The sequence below is a fragment of the Hypanus sabinus genome, chromosome 7 (genome assembly GCF_030144855.1).
Source record: "Hypanus sabinus isolate sHypSab1 chromosome 7, sHypSab1.hap1, whole genome shotgun sequence".
Lineage (NCBI taxonomy): Eukaryota > Metazoa > Chordata > Chondrichthyes > Myliobatiformes > Dasyatidae > Hypanus > Hypanus sabinus.
Window position 1 is genome coordinate 32,996,342 of NC_082712.1, and position 17,686 is coordinate 33,014,027.

Sequence of the window (17,686 nt, forward strand, 5' to 3'; positions counted from 1 at the left end):
AGATTTTTTAGAAGGGGAATAGACCAGCCATGAGCAAGTCACTTCCTCACCACGACCATTTCCCAATTTCCTCGAACCAAGTTTTGTTCATTGATTGGTTATTTGTTGGTAGGAAAGGCCCCTCACTGTTCTGGAAATACTTCGAACCCAGCTTTATTATTTCTGTTCTCAACACATCAGGCAGAATTGCTTTTCCAGTATCCTTGTTGAACTTCAGAAGTCCAATGTCATGCTGTTCAATCACTTCTGGTCTGACAGTTCGAGGCTCTTTGACACCATCCAGTTCACTAGGTTCAGTGTCGTCGGGTTCAATCTCGTCAACAAACTCAACATCACCACCACCACCATCGTCTTCCCCTCCTGTTATGTCCACGTTCTCTGTGGCAGCCTCACTCTTAATCTCATCATACTCGGATGTATTTGACAACTTCCTCCTCAGCTTGTGATGCATTTGTACTTGATTCACCTTTGGATTCTAACAAACTTGTAGCATGTGCAGGCAACTCCATGGAACGGACTGAACTACTTGTTCCAGGCTTTTCAAAGAAGGGCATGAAGAACTTGCTCGACTTCTTGGCTTCCTTTGCCTCCAACTTTTGTCTCTTCCGTCCTTCAGCTCCACTTTCCTTCTTCGTGAAGAAATGTTTCATGGTCTCCTACACAATGCTCTGAAATAAAGCCATCCTAGTGCTTCTCGCCCATGATAATCAAAGAAAGATCATACATCTGAAGAAAATTCTTCTTTCCCTGTCCGATGATGGCTTGTCTGACTAATAGAAACTGCTCAGTGGTGCCCCCCACCTTTCAAGTGGTGCCCAGGCACGTGCCATACCTTAGATACGCCACTGGTTAACACAACATTGTCGGCCGAAGGGCTTGTAATGTGCTGTAGATTTTTACATTCTATGTTCTATGGCAATGCAGCCCATTTGACATTCTACCACAATATGCCATAGCTGTGTACAGTTTATAAAACACCACGCAGTTATTCATAAAGCTCCTCCAAAAACCACTCCTAAACTTGCATCATTTACCCCCAAGAAAGGAAAGTAAAGGTGCCTCATCCTCACATACAGCTGGACCTTATCTTTGCTGTGTCAAAACCCAAGAGCTTGTCACCCACCTGCATTGTGAGACAACTTTTATCACAAAGCCTAGGGTTAAGCAGCATATTCTAGCTTTGCTGGTAGAGCCCAGATCTTAAAAAGATATATGTTTAAAAAGTGATTAGCATTTCAATTTATGTGGAACATAAAGAACACAGACAAGACAGACATGCTTCATTATGATAAGTCATTTATATTCCTATTTAACTTTTGGAAACTTTATGACATATTTTATGCTTGAGGAACGACTGAGGAGTGCTTAAAGGTTTGGAACTTTATAACATTTCATTCTTAACTTTCCCCTCTTTTCCACTTCCTTTGTAGAGAAATATTTTCAGGAGTGAAATGAATGAATAATCCCTCATAACACTATTTTGCAGTAACCACTGTGAGATCTGAATGTTCACAGAGGATGTATGTGTGGGTGTGTGAGGCCAGCCTACACTTAGCACTGTTTGATTTGCTTTCTCAGAAAGATGTTCTTATTCTGCCACACATCTCATGGTATATTCACAAAGCCAATCTGCCTGTCATTCACAAAGAAGAGAAAATCCTGCAAATGCTGGAAATCCAAGCAACACACACAAAATGCTAGAGGAACTCAGCAGACCAGGTAGCATCTATGTCGAACAGTAAACAGTCCATGTTTTGCACCAAGACTCATCATCATAACCCTTTAGATGAAGTGCTTTGGCTTGAAACCTGAATTGTTTACTCTTTTCCATAGATGCTGCCAGGCTGGATGAGTTCCTCCAGCATTTTGCATTTGCAGCCTGTCCATCTACACTCAATTGCCACTTTATCAGACACACCTGCTCATTAATATAAACATCTAATCAGCCAATTGTGCGACAGCAACTCCATGCATAAAGGCATGCAGACCTGCTCAAGAAGTTCAGTAGTTTTCAGACCAAACATCAGAATATGGAAGAAATGTGACCTAAGAAACTCTGATTGTGGAATGATTGTTGGTGTTAGACAGGATGGTGTGAGTATCTCAGAAACTACTGATCTCTTTGGATTTTCATGCACAATGATCTCTAGAGATTACAGAAAATGGTGTAAAAAGTGAAACACATCCAGTGAGTGGCATTTCTGTGCGAGAAAATAACCAAGCATTACAACAGTGATGTGGAGAAGGGCTTCTCTGAATGCACAACACGTTGAGCCTTGAAGAGGTTGGAGTACAGCAGAAGACCACAAACTTTGCATTTTAATTTGATTCCACATATTCTTCTTGTTAAACTGCCATTGCGATTTGATGAAATGTAGGAGGACACTTTAATACACCAGCCAAGCCAGCAGTGGCCTCTCATCTAATGAAATCTTTGCTGCAGTTTAATTGTAATAAATGCAGCAACATTCAGGGAAGAAGGGTGGTATGAGCGTACACTGCACTTCAATTACCTTAAGTCTTCAGGCAGAAGATAAATTCTCCCCAAATACTGCACTATATGACATAGTGACAATAATACATCTGCTCAAGATTGTATCTGGGCTATCCTCCAGTTTGAGCCTATGCACTCCCAATTTTGAAGAAAGGAAATTTTTTGTGTCTGGTACAACGTGTAGCACTTTGGCACATTGAAGTGAACTGGGTTTTGTCTACACCTCTGTTAGTGTTTAGAAATGAATAAGGCTTGATCAGGTAATACCAAACTAAATATGATGCTCATTTAACCTAGCAGCTTCATAATGATAAATTACTTATGATGCCGAGCAAGCTAAAATAAAATAAATGAACCTATTTCTCATCTATCACTATAGATACAGTGGTGCTAGAAAGTTTGTGAACCTGTAGAATTTTCTCTATTTCTGCATAAATGTGACCTAAAATGTGATCAGATCTTCACATAAGTCCTAAAACTAGATAAAGAGAACCCAAGAAAATAAATAACACAGAAAAAAACATTATACTTGTTCATTTATTTGTCACACCATAGAATTTCATCTTGTTAAGCGGCCTCATATGGGGCACCTTATCAAATGCCTTCTGAAAATCCAAGTAAATGACATCCACTGCCTCTCCATTATCCACCCGACTTGTTAGTTCCTTGAACTCCAACAGATTCTTCAGGCAAGATTCATTCCCCTTGACAGAAACTATGCTGACTTTGTCTTATTTTATCGTTAGCCTAGGTAGGTAAGAAGCTTATGGACCTGAGAAACAGAGCCAGACCTGCCATTCATTAAGATGCCACCAGCATAACTTCCCAGTGCTGTCTCTGCAGGGCTTTGCCCCATCATGTTCAGAAATGTATCAAGCTGTGTTTTGAATGAATACAATGAGAATGAATCCAAAGCTCTCCAGACTAAAGATTTCCAAAAGTTCATCACACTTTTCATTAAGGCGGCATCCATCATTAAGGACCCCCATCATCCAGTTCATGCTCTCTTCTCATTACCACCATCGGGGAGGAGGTACAGGAGGCTGAATACACTCAGTCAGTGATTCAGGAACAGTTCCCTCCTCTCTGCCTTCAGATTTCTGAATGGGCATTGAGCCCATGAACACTGCTTCACCACTTTCCGGTGGTACAGTCAGCAGTGGGAGCAGTGCGCAACGAGGAGTTTTCTTACAGGTCAGTGGCATGCATTTAAAGTGAGAACTTAAGGGTAGTTTAAATGGCCATTGTGTGTTCTTCATGATTTTGCAGTCCAAGGAAACCCAAAGTGTCCCAGGGAACTACATCTTCATGAAGTGCATCCAGCTGCAGCTCGTTGAACACTGTGTTAGGGACCTGGAGCAGCAGCTGGTTGAACTTTGGCCTGTACGGGAGAGTGAGGAGATCATTGGAGTTACAGGGAAGTAGTCACCCCTAAGTTGCAGGAGGCGAGTAGCTGGGTGACTGTCAGGAAAAGGAATGGGATGGTGAACAGACAATTAGCACAGAGCACCTCTATGGCCATTCTCCTCAATAGTAAATATACAATTATGAATATTGTTGTGGGGGATGAATTTCCGGGGAATGCCACGGAGAGCAGGTTACTGGCACTGAGCATGAGTCCGTGGTGCAGAAGGGAAAGAGGGAGAAGAGGGGAGCGGTAGTGATAGGGGACTCAATAGTCAGAGGAACAGACAAGAGATCCTGTGGTTATGAACAGGACGCCCGGATGGTATATCGCCTCTCAGGTACCAGGGTCAAGCACGTTATGGAACATGCCCACAGCATTTTGGAGGGGGAGGGAGAGCAGCCAGATGTCTTGGTACATATTGGCACCAATGACAAAGAGGCCAATTTAGAAGGGAGAATTTAGAGAGCTAGGCAGAAAGCTGAGAAGCAAGATTTCCAGGGTGGTAATTTCTGCATTGCTATGTATTACTTTTGGTTTTATATTGCTATATTTCTACTCTATTCTTGGTTGGTGCAACTGTAACGAAACCCAGTTTCCCTCGGGATCAATAAAGTATGTCTGTCTGTCTGTCTGCCTCATGCCAGTGAGGGAAGAGACAGGATGATTTCACAGATAAATGTGTGGCTGAGAAACTGGTGTGGGGGAGGGCTTCAGATTCTTGGATCATTGAGATCTCTTCTGGCAGAGGTATGACCTGAACAAAAGTTGAACCTGAACGCAAAGGCAACCCATATTCTCAGGTGCAGGTTTGTAGGAGCTTTTGGGGAGGGTTTGAATTAATTTGAAGGAGGTGGGAACTGGAGTGAAGGGACTCAGGAAAGGACAACGGTAAAAAAGCAAAGATAGTGCGCAGTCTGACTGTCAGGAAGGGCAAGCAGACGATAGGACAACATTGCAGCCAGCGGCGTGATTTTCGGTGCACTAGGGATGCAGAATCAAAAAGGGTAGCAAATACAGTGGTGAAAGTGTTATATCTCAATGCATGAAGTTTAAGTAATAAGGTGGATGATCTTATTGCACTTTTACATATTGTTAGGTACGATGTTGTGGCCATTACTGGGTCGTGGCTGAAGGATGGTTGTAGCTTGAAAAATGTCCAAGGTTATGCATTGTATTGGAGGGGTAGGGAGGTAGGCAGAGGAATGGTGCGGTTCTGCTGGTAAAGAATGGCAACAAATCATTAGAAAAACATGACATAAGATTGGAAAGTGTTGAGTGCTTATGGGTTGAATAAAGGAACTGCAAGGATAAGAGGACCCTGATGGCAGTTATATACAGGCCTCCAAACAGAAGCTGGGATGGGGACTACATATCTATGGTCTTTTTTTTTGCACTACTTATTTAACAAATATATTTCTTACTGTAATTCAGATTGTATTATTATGTATTGCTGCCACATAGCAACAAATTTCATAACAAATGCCAGTGATATTGAGTCTGATTCTGACTAACTGAGGAGAAAATTTTCTCCTCTTATCAGTCCGAAATTGTCTATCCTTTTCCTGAAACTGTATCCTGCATACTTGAATTCCTTAGGGAAACACCTTTCCTGGCCTTCCAAGAATTTTGTGTGTTTTGATGAGATTCTCTTCAATGCTCTCTAGACCAGGGGTTCCCAACCATTTTTATGCCACGGACCCCAGATTGGGAACCCTTGTTTTCAATGATCATCTGTAGGTTTGTGGATATCACCACCTTTGTGGGCCGTATTGCAAAAATTGGTGAGTTGGAATACAGGAATGTGATAGAGAGCCCACTGCTGTGGTGCCATGGCATCAACCTCAATAGCAGCAAAACAAAAGGGCTGGTCATTAACTTCAGGAAGGAGGACGGTGCACATGCTCCTGTCTACGTCAATGGTGCTGAGTTCAAGAACGTTGAGAACTTCAAATTCTTAGGTGTGAACATCTCCAATGGCCTTTCCTGATCCAACTATGTAGATGTTATGGCCAAGGAAGTTTTGCATGTCTCCTTTGACCCTCAGCATTTTTTAAAACAATGCTTCACAGAAAGCTTCCTATCCCAGTGTATTACGATTCGGTTTGGCAACTGCTCGGCCCATGACTGCAAGAAACTGTAGAGTTGTGGACATAGCACATCACAGAAACCAGTCTCCCATGAATGGACTCTGTCTATAAGTCTTGCTGTCTCATTAAAGCAGCCAGCATAATTAAAGATCCCCTGCACCCTGGACATTCTCTCTTCTCCCTCCCTCCATCAGGCAGAAGCTACTTAAGCTTGAAACTTTATAGCACGTAGCACCAGACCCAAGGACAGCTTCTATCTGTTGCCATAAGACTATTAAATGTTTCCTTCATACAATGAGATGGACACTACCTCAGAATCCACCTTTTTATCACCTTGGATCTTACATCTACCCGCACTGCACTTTCTCTCTACTGCCCGTAACACTGCAGGTATTTAGGGCAGCAGTAAAATCCCTCCATCTCTGCCAGCATTCACGGTTCCCTGCATCGTGTCAGTGGCTTGGTTTTCAATACTGTCAGTCATGCAAGTTCTGGGTGGAGCTTCAGGAATACCATCACATTCAGATGTAGGATTCTCCACTCCTGTTTCAGGAAAAATTTTGTTTTGCTAATCAGGGTTGTTAGCCCTGAACCTGGAGGACCGGTGGACCACTCTGAGTTTGGCCTCTATGCTCTGACTTGTTTTGCATGGGTGACCCTAGCAACAGCCAAGGCCCTGACTCCAGTCAACACAGCTCTCCAGGTCACTGAGGCACACAAGCCTCCAAACAACAAGGTTGTAGTCCTCTTGAAGGTTCTCTGTAACACTTTATTTTGCACCCTGTTACTGCTTTGCCATGTACTACCACAATGCGTTGTTGTAATGAATTAATCTGTATGCTTGGTATACAGGAAAAGTTTTGCACTATACCTTGGTACATGTGACAATAATGAACTAATTTACCAACTACAAAATACAGAAAGTGCAGGTCACATTCTGAAATCTGTTTTACTATTCATAGATCTCAGTGGACCTACTGAATATTGGGGCATCTTTCTTTTTGTTTTTTTTCCATTTCCAGCAACAGCAGTTTCATGATTTTCATCTAGTGAATACAGTCCCAGTCGAATCCATCTTTGCTCATAACAAACCTGCTAGCTCTGAAAGCAGTATGGTACATTTTCACTGGATTCAGTCTATGGCAACTACACCTTTTGTTTGGGGGGGGGGTAAAGAAATCAAAGTGCATTTTCACCAAAGCCTAATTGCAGAGTCTTTCCCTCTACTTAAGTTCATATGCAATAAAAGCAATATCATCTTTTCTACTCCTTATCTTTCACAATTTAACAAATACTCTACTTTTCTTTCCGGCGCAAAGTAGCGAACCTCATAGATTCCATATGTTCTCACCATCACTGTAAAAATTACATTTTGTCCCCTAATCCAAATCACTGGTAGAGGTGGTTGAAAGGTGAAACCCAAGGACAGGTCCCTTAAATCCCCTACAAGTCACAACCTGCTAAACTGGGAATGATCTGTTTATTCCCACGTTTTACATTCTCTCCCATGACCAATCCTCAGTAGGTCCATCTGTTCCAACCTTGGTAATCAAGGTTGCAGAACCTTTTCAAACCCCACCAAAAAATCCAGCTAAATCAACAGAGTTGGTTCAAACTTACCTATTCTACCAGTCATGTCCTCAAAGAAATAGGCTCACATGTTTGTAAATCCCCACTTTTTTCTTCCTTCTTTCTTAAGTAGTGAGATCAGACTTGCCACCCTTCAGCACACAGGAACAACTGTAAAATCTTAAATCTTTGAAAGACAATAGGCAGAGCATGCACCGATTCTGGAGACACCTTGTCTAAAAACCTATGCTTAAGTCATCAGGTCCTGGGATTTATCAGTCCTGAGGCTCAGCAACTTCTCACACCCCCTCAGCTTGTTTCTCTCTGATTTAGGACATTCATTTCACACTGAACTAAATCATTCTCAAATTCTTCATAAAACTCTATCACATTATGATCTTTATTCCTCAGATTCCCCTATAATGTCAGATTATTCGTCAACTTTGTCTCACTGCACACTAGAACTTCTAACAGCATCTTGCTATTTTGATCTAGAAATCTAGAAGCAGTCTAGAATGCACTCAGTGAACACAATATTCCCCGTGATTATTTTTTAACTAATTTTTATTGCAACACCAACAAATTACATTCAATACAACCAGTTGCCAATTATATTTTGACTGTTTAACCCAACCACCCCCCAACCCTCATCGCCAAACCCCCTCCACCTCTCATCCTCACCACCCCTCTCATATTTGTCCACATTAAGATTGTGTTTGTTCGTGCATTATTTACTCTTGCTGATGATAATTCCAGGTAAGAAATGTCCAAAAGGTTCTTGACTACAATCTTCTTAGCAGCCAGATTTTGTGTGTTTATTCCATAAGGGAAAGGTGGGAGTCATCATTTAGAAGATGTACCGCAGATATTTTGAGGGATTATTCCAAAGAGCACAGTTAATTTGTTAGGTTGTAAAATAATTTTAAGTGCTTTAGAAATTGTAGAAAAAACTGACTTCCAAAACTGTTCTGGTATAGAACAAGACCAAAACATGTATGCCAGTGTAGCTGTCTCAGCTTTACATCTATCACAATAACTATCAACATTAGGAAAGATTTTAGACGATCTCTCCTTTGAAATAGTAACAATGTACAATTTAAAATTGAATCAGTGAATGACTAGCACAAATCGAAGAAGAGTTAACCAACTTCAGAATCTGCATCCAATCCTCCGTCATAAAAGTCAAATTAAGTTCCTTTTCCCAATCTTGTTCAGTCTTAAATAAAGGATGTAATAACAAATTATAAGTTCTTCCAATGGAACCCTTCATCAAAGGGTTCAATACATGTTATTGTGTTTGTTACATTGATAGCTAGGAGGGCCATTCTGTTGGAGTGGAAGAATATGTCAGCTCCCACTCTGTCACAATGCTTCTCTCAAGTGATGTTATGTCTTAGTTTGGAGAAAATTAGAAGTCGAACATTCGAACCTATGTTTGATTTTGAGAAAAGCTGGGGTTCATTTGCTTGTTACTACCATTTGAGTTAATTGATAAATTTCCTCCATGATCCAATTCTAAATTTTGGTATAATTTTTTTTGCTGGCGGTTTGCTGTTTATCTTTAGAAGCTTTTTGTATGACGCATGGCTCTGAGGTTGAACACCGAATGGGTTCTTTTTTTTTCTTCACCTTTTCCTTTGTTTTAGTAGGGTATTTTTCTTTTTTTTGTCACCATATTTTTTCAATCTTTAAAACATTGTTTTTTTCCCTTTAAGACATTGTGTTACCTACTTTGATGTACTCCTGTTATTTTGGATAATAATAATAATAAAAGATTTGAAAAGAAAGAAGATGTACAGCGGGGTCCATTGGTAATTGTACCCCCGTTAGTTCTGTAAGAGTACTGATAACCTTCCCCCACAAACCAAAGTTTGTTTATAATGTGATTGATCATAATGTGATAGAGTTTTACAAAGAAGTTTAGAATGATTTAGTTAAGTGTGAAATGAATGTCCTAAATCAGAGAAAACAAACCTGGACATTCCCATACAACATGTATAAAAGAGCCAACAGTTCCGTGGGGGCAAAATAAGCAATATGGGTGAGGAACCAGTCCCATTTAAAGTCTAATTCTTGGTGTTAGATATGCTCTATCACAAAATTTCAAGTGTATATACCAATGATTTGGGTTTTTCGATGCAACAGTAGCATGAACCCAAATCACATCGCAGTCTAAGTCTTGTCCCAATTCAGATATGTCCCTATCCCAGGCTTTCATTCCTGATGTGGGCATATAATTCTGGGAGTTTAATTTATCATGGATATGTGACACTATCTGTCTTGGAGCACCCTGTATCCAACTTAAAATGGGATGGTCCTTTAAATCTGACTCCCAGGGAACCCCGTAGACTTTACAAGCTGATCTTACTCTAAAGTAGAAGAAAAGAGAGTGTTTATTGATATTATATCGCGATACCAGTTCTTGAAAGCTAAGGATCGTACTTGCCCCATTAATATCTTGAAGAGTAGTAATACCTTTATCCTTCCAAGTTCTGTTAGTGAATGGTTTCCCCCCATTTAGATGATTATTGTTCCATAATGGAGATGATTTGCTCCCTGTGATTATTTTAATCATCTTGTTCCATGGATCTTTAACTTTCTGATTGCCCACAAAATAAATGTTTTAGGAGTCCTTTAAAATATCCTTCCACTGTTTACACACTTTATCTTTTCACCCAATCATGATTTCTAAACGAGAGAAAATCTGCAGATGCTGGAAATCCCAGCAACGCACACAAAATGCTGGAGGAACTCAGCAAATCAGGCAGTATCTAAGGAAAAAGGTATAGGCGACGTTTTGGGTCAAAACCCTCCAGCAGGACTGGAGAGAAAAAAGCCTTCTTTTCTAAAGAAATCCTTTCTTTTTGCTATATTTGTATCCTGACCATCCCTTCCCTCTTCCATTTCTCCCTAAGTTGTACACCTAAACTCAGCGATTCAGGGACAGCTTCTTCCCCTCCGCCATCTGATTCCTAAATGAACATTGAATCCATGAACACTACCTCACTTTTTTAATATACAGTATTTCTGTTTTTGCATGATGTTTAATTTATTCAATATACGTGTACTGCAATCGATTATTATTTTAGGGTTTTTTTCTTCTATATTATGTATTGCATTGAACTGCTGCTGCTAAGTTAACAAATTTCACATCACATGCCGGTGATAATAAACCTGATTCTGATTCTGAACATTTTGATACATGGTGATTTTGCCAAATGTCATCATGATGGTTACTGGATTGAACTTGTGTATTCCTACCTATGCTATTAGTTCATCTATTTTGTACTTTCTATTTTCTCACAATATCCCCTATGTCCTATTCCCTTTGATTCACTTTCTGTCTCTTCCTTACCCAACTTGTTCAGTTTTACTCAAGTCATTACTTTTGGTGTTTAACTTCAACATTTCTTTTTGCTGCTTTTCACTTCACCTTTCCTGGATCCTCCTACCCATCCACTTCATTGTTTTAAAGTCATGCAAATCAGCAGGTCACTACTTTCAGCCTTGACCAGGCAGAGCATTTTCTTCCTTCCCTAGTTCTGAATCCTGTTCTCTGATGAATCAAAATGCATTAATCATTCAGTCAACTATTTACTGTAACCTTTTGTGTTTCCCCCTATGCCAATTTGCATGCAACTCCGGTAACGAACCAGACATCCTGCATTTACCTTTGTGTCCTGGCTCTGCAAGCTCTTTCTGTGGAATCACATTCCTGGTTCTGAGTATGTCATTGTTCAATTGTTGTCTACAGCAACGGGATCAACCTCACCACACCTCCACATTTATCTCCACCAAGAAGAACACCAGGCAGGCAATCCAACCGCCAAAACTCCCAATCATGGCTCAGATCTGACTTTATTTATTTTTTGCTATTGTTGTTGGGTTATTTTTGTCACGTATGTCAAGATAGAGGGAGAAGTTCAGCTTGCATACTTTTTAATACAGATCAAATCATTACGCAGTGGATTGAGCGAGAATAAGGTAAAACAATCACATTGCGGAATAAAATGTAAGCGCTACCAAAAGAGTGCAGTCCAGGTGAATGATAAAGCCCGTAAGATGTAAGAGTAGAATTAGGTCATTTGGCCCTTCATGCATGATCATAAGGTAGATTATGAGGCCAATAGTCCATCTTTTCATAGCAGAAATCTGTTCAAGAAGATGAATAACAACGGCATATAACCTGACCTTGAGCTTGGTGGGACACGTTTTCAGGCTTTTTTATCTAGGCCCAATGAGAGAGTGAAGAACAGAGATTGTCCAGTGCGGGTGGGGTCTTTGATTATGCTGAGGCAGAGAGAAGTATAGACGGAGTCCAGAGAGGGGAAGCTAATTCCTGTGATGGGCTGAGCTGTGTTCACAACTCTCCGCAGTTTCTTGTGGTCACATACAGAGCAGCTGCCATATCAAGCCATTATACATCAAGACAGAATGCTTTTTATGGTGCATCAATAACAATTGGTAAAAGTCGACAGGGACTTGCTGAAATTCTTTAGCCTCTTAAGCAAGAAGAGGTGTTGGTGAGCTTTCCTGGCCATATGCTTGGACCAGGACAGGCTATTGGTGATGTTCAAACCTAGGAACTTAAATCTCTCAACCTCAGTACCCTTGATGTAGACAGGAAGGTGCACGTGCACTGTGCCCCCTGACTGAAGTCAGTGTCAGGCTATTTCATTGACATTGAGGGAAAGGTTTGTTGTCATGAGATCATGTCAATAAGCTCTCTATCGCCTTCCTGTACTCTGACTCATCATTATTTGAGATGTGGCCCACTACAGTGGTATCATCTGCAAGCTTGTAGATTCTGGATCAGCCTTGACTCATATAGTGTTGAATGAGCAGTTGTGACAATTGGGTGCAAGGATGTTGGGAAGTCTGTAGCCTTTCTTTTGACACTTGCATAAAAAACTCAACAGTAGTTGAGCGTCTCAATGTTGGGCATAAGGCAGAACTTAGATTGATTGGCTTATTTGCATAACTCTTGCATTTTTTGTTATACTGTACTCTTTTTCACTTCCACACTGGGATGAAAAATTTAATGGAATCCATTATCCAATAGTTCAGTGTTGATCCAAATTGATGACAGTGATAATATTTTATTCAGCACAAGCAAAATATTACACCAGTGTTCATACTTACAGTATAATGGAGAATTTTATTACATTAATTCCTTCATGCCCTCAGTTCAGTTGGTTTTATGTATCCATGTTCTCTGGTTCTGGATCATTGCTTGCATGCTGGGTGTCCATTGAAGTCCTTGACCTTCTCACTGTGTGGGCTCCCCAACTTCTCCCCCAAACGGTGATGCAAAGCAGATGAGGTCTTTGCTAATCTTCCCCAACTTGTGACAGTCCAGTTGCAGAGAGGATCAGGCAAGTTGTAACTTGCCCTACCATAACATTGTAATCACTGCCCTTTTGACATTTGCTCTGTCTGAGTGTTCAACTGTTAATGACAAAGGTGCTTTCATGTAAGTGGAAGGAATGTAAATGACACCCTTGCAGTTTAGTGACTACTACCAACAACACCTTTTTTAATTCAGACAAACTCTGGCATTTCCACCACCCCCATGTCTCACTTCAGCCAACCATTAACAATTTTATTTAAACTTCCACCACCCATGTCCTCCACCACATTCCTCATGCCACATGTGAGAGTCCTTGGCCCGAAAGGTCCATATCTGCAGTAGTGCCTCTGCAGAGACATACAATTGTTATGTCTTATATTTTCAGTACAGTTCATTTAGCAGGTTGCATAGCTTTAACTTCACCGCATTGCACTGCTTGAATGTGGCTGAATTAGCCTTTGAATCATCTGAGCATTTTTCAATGGTATTCATGAATCTGTTTCTAATAACCCTTGTGGCTGAAGGGCCTGTGAGTCTGTAATGTTATCAGGATTTACAAGCAATGATGAGCATTCTGTAGCAACTAATGGATTTCCTTCTGTGGTGTTTGCGCCCATATGATGGAATCCTTGCTTTGTGTAATTCAGAGTTAAGTTGTCACTCCGCTGATACTCTGTTTCAGCATTATATTCCGTTTCATTTCTAGTAGGCTGTATACTATTGCTTGGAATGATTGACATTATTTGTTGGAAGTTCTCCATCGTTGTGTAGTCAGTGAACTGTATAACAGTGGGCTTTTGTGTGACCTCATGTTTGGTTTTCTGGTCTGGTACATTTTTTGGTTCATTCTCTTGCAACCCATAATCTATGAATGAACTGGTGATCTCTTCAATAGTGTGAAGATTGTCAAGTTCCTCTTCTCTTTTTATGTCGAGCAAGTTTGAATTCTGTTCTGACGATTCACTGTCCAGGTGAGGCTGAAGAGGGAGAATGACATGTATTCAGAATTATAAAATCTATATTGTCAGACAGTAGACTAGATGGCATAAAATGGAGAAAGAATAGAAGAAGCCTAGACAAAGGAAGTATTTGATCTTAGATTTAGAGCAGACTGGGAGAAAATAAGCATTAATTACTGAATGACATGCAAGCTCCTTAGAAGCCATTTATACAAGCGGCAGTGTTAATTTACTCCACAAACTTTTAATAAAATATTTTACATCTTTTCATGCTTACAGCTGATGAGAAATAGGAGCAGAAGTGCATCATATGCTCTCTCAAGCCTGCACCACTATGAAGTAAGATTGAGACCTATTTGACCTTGGCCTCAGCTCCATTCTTTGCTTGTTTTCCATAACCCTCAAATTCCCTTCATTTCAAGGTCTCTATTGATGGTCCATTCTTAGACTTGAGCTGATTACTTTTCATGGGAAGTTATAAAAAGGAGTACAGTTTTGTCACATATTGTTATAATAAATGAGTTGGAACTCTTCAGGACAATGTGCTTTACAGTAGTTCTAGAGAGGTGGTACTCATTTTGATGTCAATGTAATCCATGGGGGCAAACTGCAACGGATTGAGAATATAAACCAAACAGCTGAGTCTGCATATTGTCTGAAGAAGATCCTCTGGTGTATAAGATTCTAGCTGCTGAACAGCTGCATTTAGAGTGGGACAAGCTACAGAAAGCAGACACAGTCAAACCTCAAGCTTGAGTCAGATCCCACTGCAGATATGGAGGCAGCTGCCGTGCTAATGATATCTGATTGGCATAATGTGGCTGCAACAAGGCAAGACAGTGACAGAATACTCTCGCCAGAATTGATGCAGTCCAAAAGGAGAAATCAGATGAGGAAGAACAGTGCAAATAAAGATTACAAAGAGGAATGTGGAGGAGAGGACCATAATGAATGGCAGAGGAGGCAGAAAGGGCCAGATGCCTACTGCTGGTCTTATTATCCTGAACATCTTAACTTGCCATGCATGTAGGTTCTTGATTCTAATCAGTTAATAAAAGTTTCTATCACGAATATGATTAATACATAAAGTTAAAATGACTCATTCTGAAGCAGCAGTGCGTACAAGTCTCCGTGATAGAAGCTGAGCTGATTATAGAGTCTTAAACTGCGTGGAAACAGGCTGTTCGGCCTAACTCGACCATGTCTACTGTGCTTCATCCATTGCCCTGTAAAGATCTCCTATCCATGGGCTTGCAGTATTTAGACAGTTTCTCAAGGTTTCTAATGCATCTGCCTCAACCTGCCCCTGATTCCTCTTAATCTGTCACCACAGATATTCAACAAATGCCCTTTTATTTTTAGCACCTCTTCCTTCGGAAATGACTATTGCTTTCACCCTGTCAATGCCCCTCATGGTCCATATACTCTATTAGGTCGTTGCTCAATCTCCTACATTTCAGGGAATAAAGTTCCAGTCTGTACAATCTCTCCTGTGATTCAGGCACTGAAGCTTAGGCAACATGTTGGTAAATCTTTTTCTACACTCTTTCAAATTTAGTAACATCTTTCCCATTACAGGGTGACCAAAACTGTACTCAATATTCCAAGTGAAGACCCACTAACATCATATATAACTGCAAAGTAACTCCCAAACTTCTATGCTCTGTGCCTTGACTGATGAAGGTCAGAGTGCCAAATGCCTTCTTCATCATTATCTACCTGAGACATGCCTTCAGCAAACTAAGAACTTGCATTCCTACATCCCTCTGTTCCATAACACTTCCCAGGACTGTACCATTCACTGTATAATCCCTAGCCTGGTTTGATCACCCAAACTGCAATACCTCACATTTACCTGGATTGAAAACCACTTGCTAATCCTCAGTCCACATACCTGGCTAATTAAAATCCCCTTTAATTTTTCATAACTGTCCACACTGTATCATTAAGATTGAAAGAGTACGGAGAAAATTTGCAAGGATATTGCCTGGACAGAAGACCGGCTGACTGGCTGGAGTCAGAGTGGGAATATAGGAGGCCTTTTCCAGTTGACTGCCAGTAACTAGTGATGTTCCGCAGGGATTGGGCTTGGGACTGCTTCTTTTCATGTTGTATGTAAATGATTTGGATGATGGAATTGATGGCTTTGTGATTAAGTTTGTAGATGATATGAAGCTAGGTGAGGGGGCAAGTTGGTGTTGAGGAAGCAGGGGGCCTGCAGAAAGGCTTAGTTAGATTGGGAGAATGAGCAAAGAAGAGTCAGAGGGATTATAGTGTAAGGGAGTGTATGGTCATGCACTTTGGTAGAAGGAATAAAGCGTAGACTATTTTCTAAATGGGGAGAAAATTAAAAAATCAGAGGTGTAAGGGGACTTGGGAGTCCTATGCAGGATTTCCTAAAGGTTAATTTGCAGGTTGAGTTGGTGCCGAGGAAAGCAAATGCAACATTAGTCTTTATTTTGAGAAGACAAGATTGTAAGAGTAAGGATGTAGTAAGGTCTTGGTCAGACTGCACTTGGAGTATTGTGGCCACTTATCTAAGAAAGGATATGCTGACATTGGAGAGGGCTTAAGGAAGTTCATGAGAATGATACCAGGCATGAAAGGGTTATCAAGTGAGGAGCATTTGATGGCTCGGGGCCAGTCCTTGCTGGAGTTTAGAAGAAAGTGGGGATCTCACTGAAACCAATCAAACATTGAAAGGTTTAGATAGAGTGGATGTTTCGTTTTGTGAGTGAGTCTGGGACCAAAGAGCACAGCCTTAGATTAGAGGAACATTTAGTTAGAAAAGTGATGAGGAAGTATTTCATTAGTCGGAGGGTAATAAATCTGTAGAATTCATTGCCACGGGCAGCAGTGGTGGCCAAGGCATTGAGTATATTTAAAGTGCAGGTTGATAGGTTTTTGATTAGTCAGGGCATCAAAGGTTAAGGGGAGAAGGCAGGAGAATAGGGTTGAGAGGGATAATAAATCAGCCATGACAGAATGAAGGAGCAGACTCGATGGGTCAAATGGCCATATTTTGTCTCATATATCTTATGTTCTTATGGATTTAAGGGCCTGAGTTATAGGGAAAGGTTGAATAGTTGGGACTTTATTCCCTAGACCACAGGAGAATGAGGGGAGTTTTGATAGTGGTCTATGAAATCATGAGGGGTACAGATAAGGTAAACACAAGCAGACCTTTTCCATTGAAGTTGTGTGAGATGACAACTAAAGGGTTAAGGGTGAAAAGTGAAATGTCTAAGGGGAACATGAGGGGGAACTTTTTCATTCAGAGTGTGGAAAGGAAATGGTGGATGCAGGTTTGATTTTAACATATAGGTGAGGTTTGGATAGGTACATGGATGGGAGAGGAGTGGTTCAGGTGCACATTGACGGGAGTAAGCAGAAAAATAGTTTAGCATGGACTAGCCAGGCCAAAGGCCTGCTTCTGTGCCTGGAGTGCTTTATGAATCTCTGACCATCTACACATCCACCCAATTTAGTATCATTTGCAAACTTACCACGCCTTGCTCAGTTACATTCAAACCATTTATAGAAGTTACAAACAATATGTTTATATGAACCAGTCGATGATCATTGGCATTGTAAAATGCTATGGTACAGTGCTTACCTGCATCTAATTCAAAATCATCACACCTACTAATACAATATAATGGTATGGGAGTGTGGAGAAGCTGCACACTTCTGAACTCCTCAAGTGTCTACCTCCTTCCCCACAAGAGGTTGTTTAATGCCACCAAAATTATTAACCAAATGTAGAGATGGACGGCTTTCCTCCAGAGGTTACCAAATAAAGAACATTATCTCCTATTG

The 17,686-nt window shown here is 40.8% G+C and overlaps 1 protein-coding gene across 9 annotated transcripts in view; it reads right to left on the reverse strand.

The window, feature by feature from the left end:
• Positions 1 to 12,631: 12,631 nt before the first annotated feature.
• LOC132396663 (interleukin-6 receptor subunit beta) overlaps positions 12,632 to 17,686 on the reverse strand; it is a 188,553-nt gene continuing 183,498 nt past the window's right edge. For all 9 annotated transcript variants that reach the window (XM_059974415.1, XM_059974412.1, XM_059974418.1 and 6 more), the window contains one exon: positions 12,632 to 13,885. In XM_059974415.1, the coding sequence (XP_059830398.1) occupies positions 13,397 to 13,885 (489 nt within the window). In that variant the 3' untranslated portion in view covers positions 12,632 to 13,396. The remainder of the gene's footprint in view (positions 13,886 to 17,686) is intronic.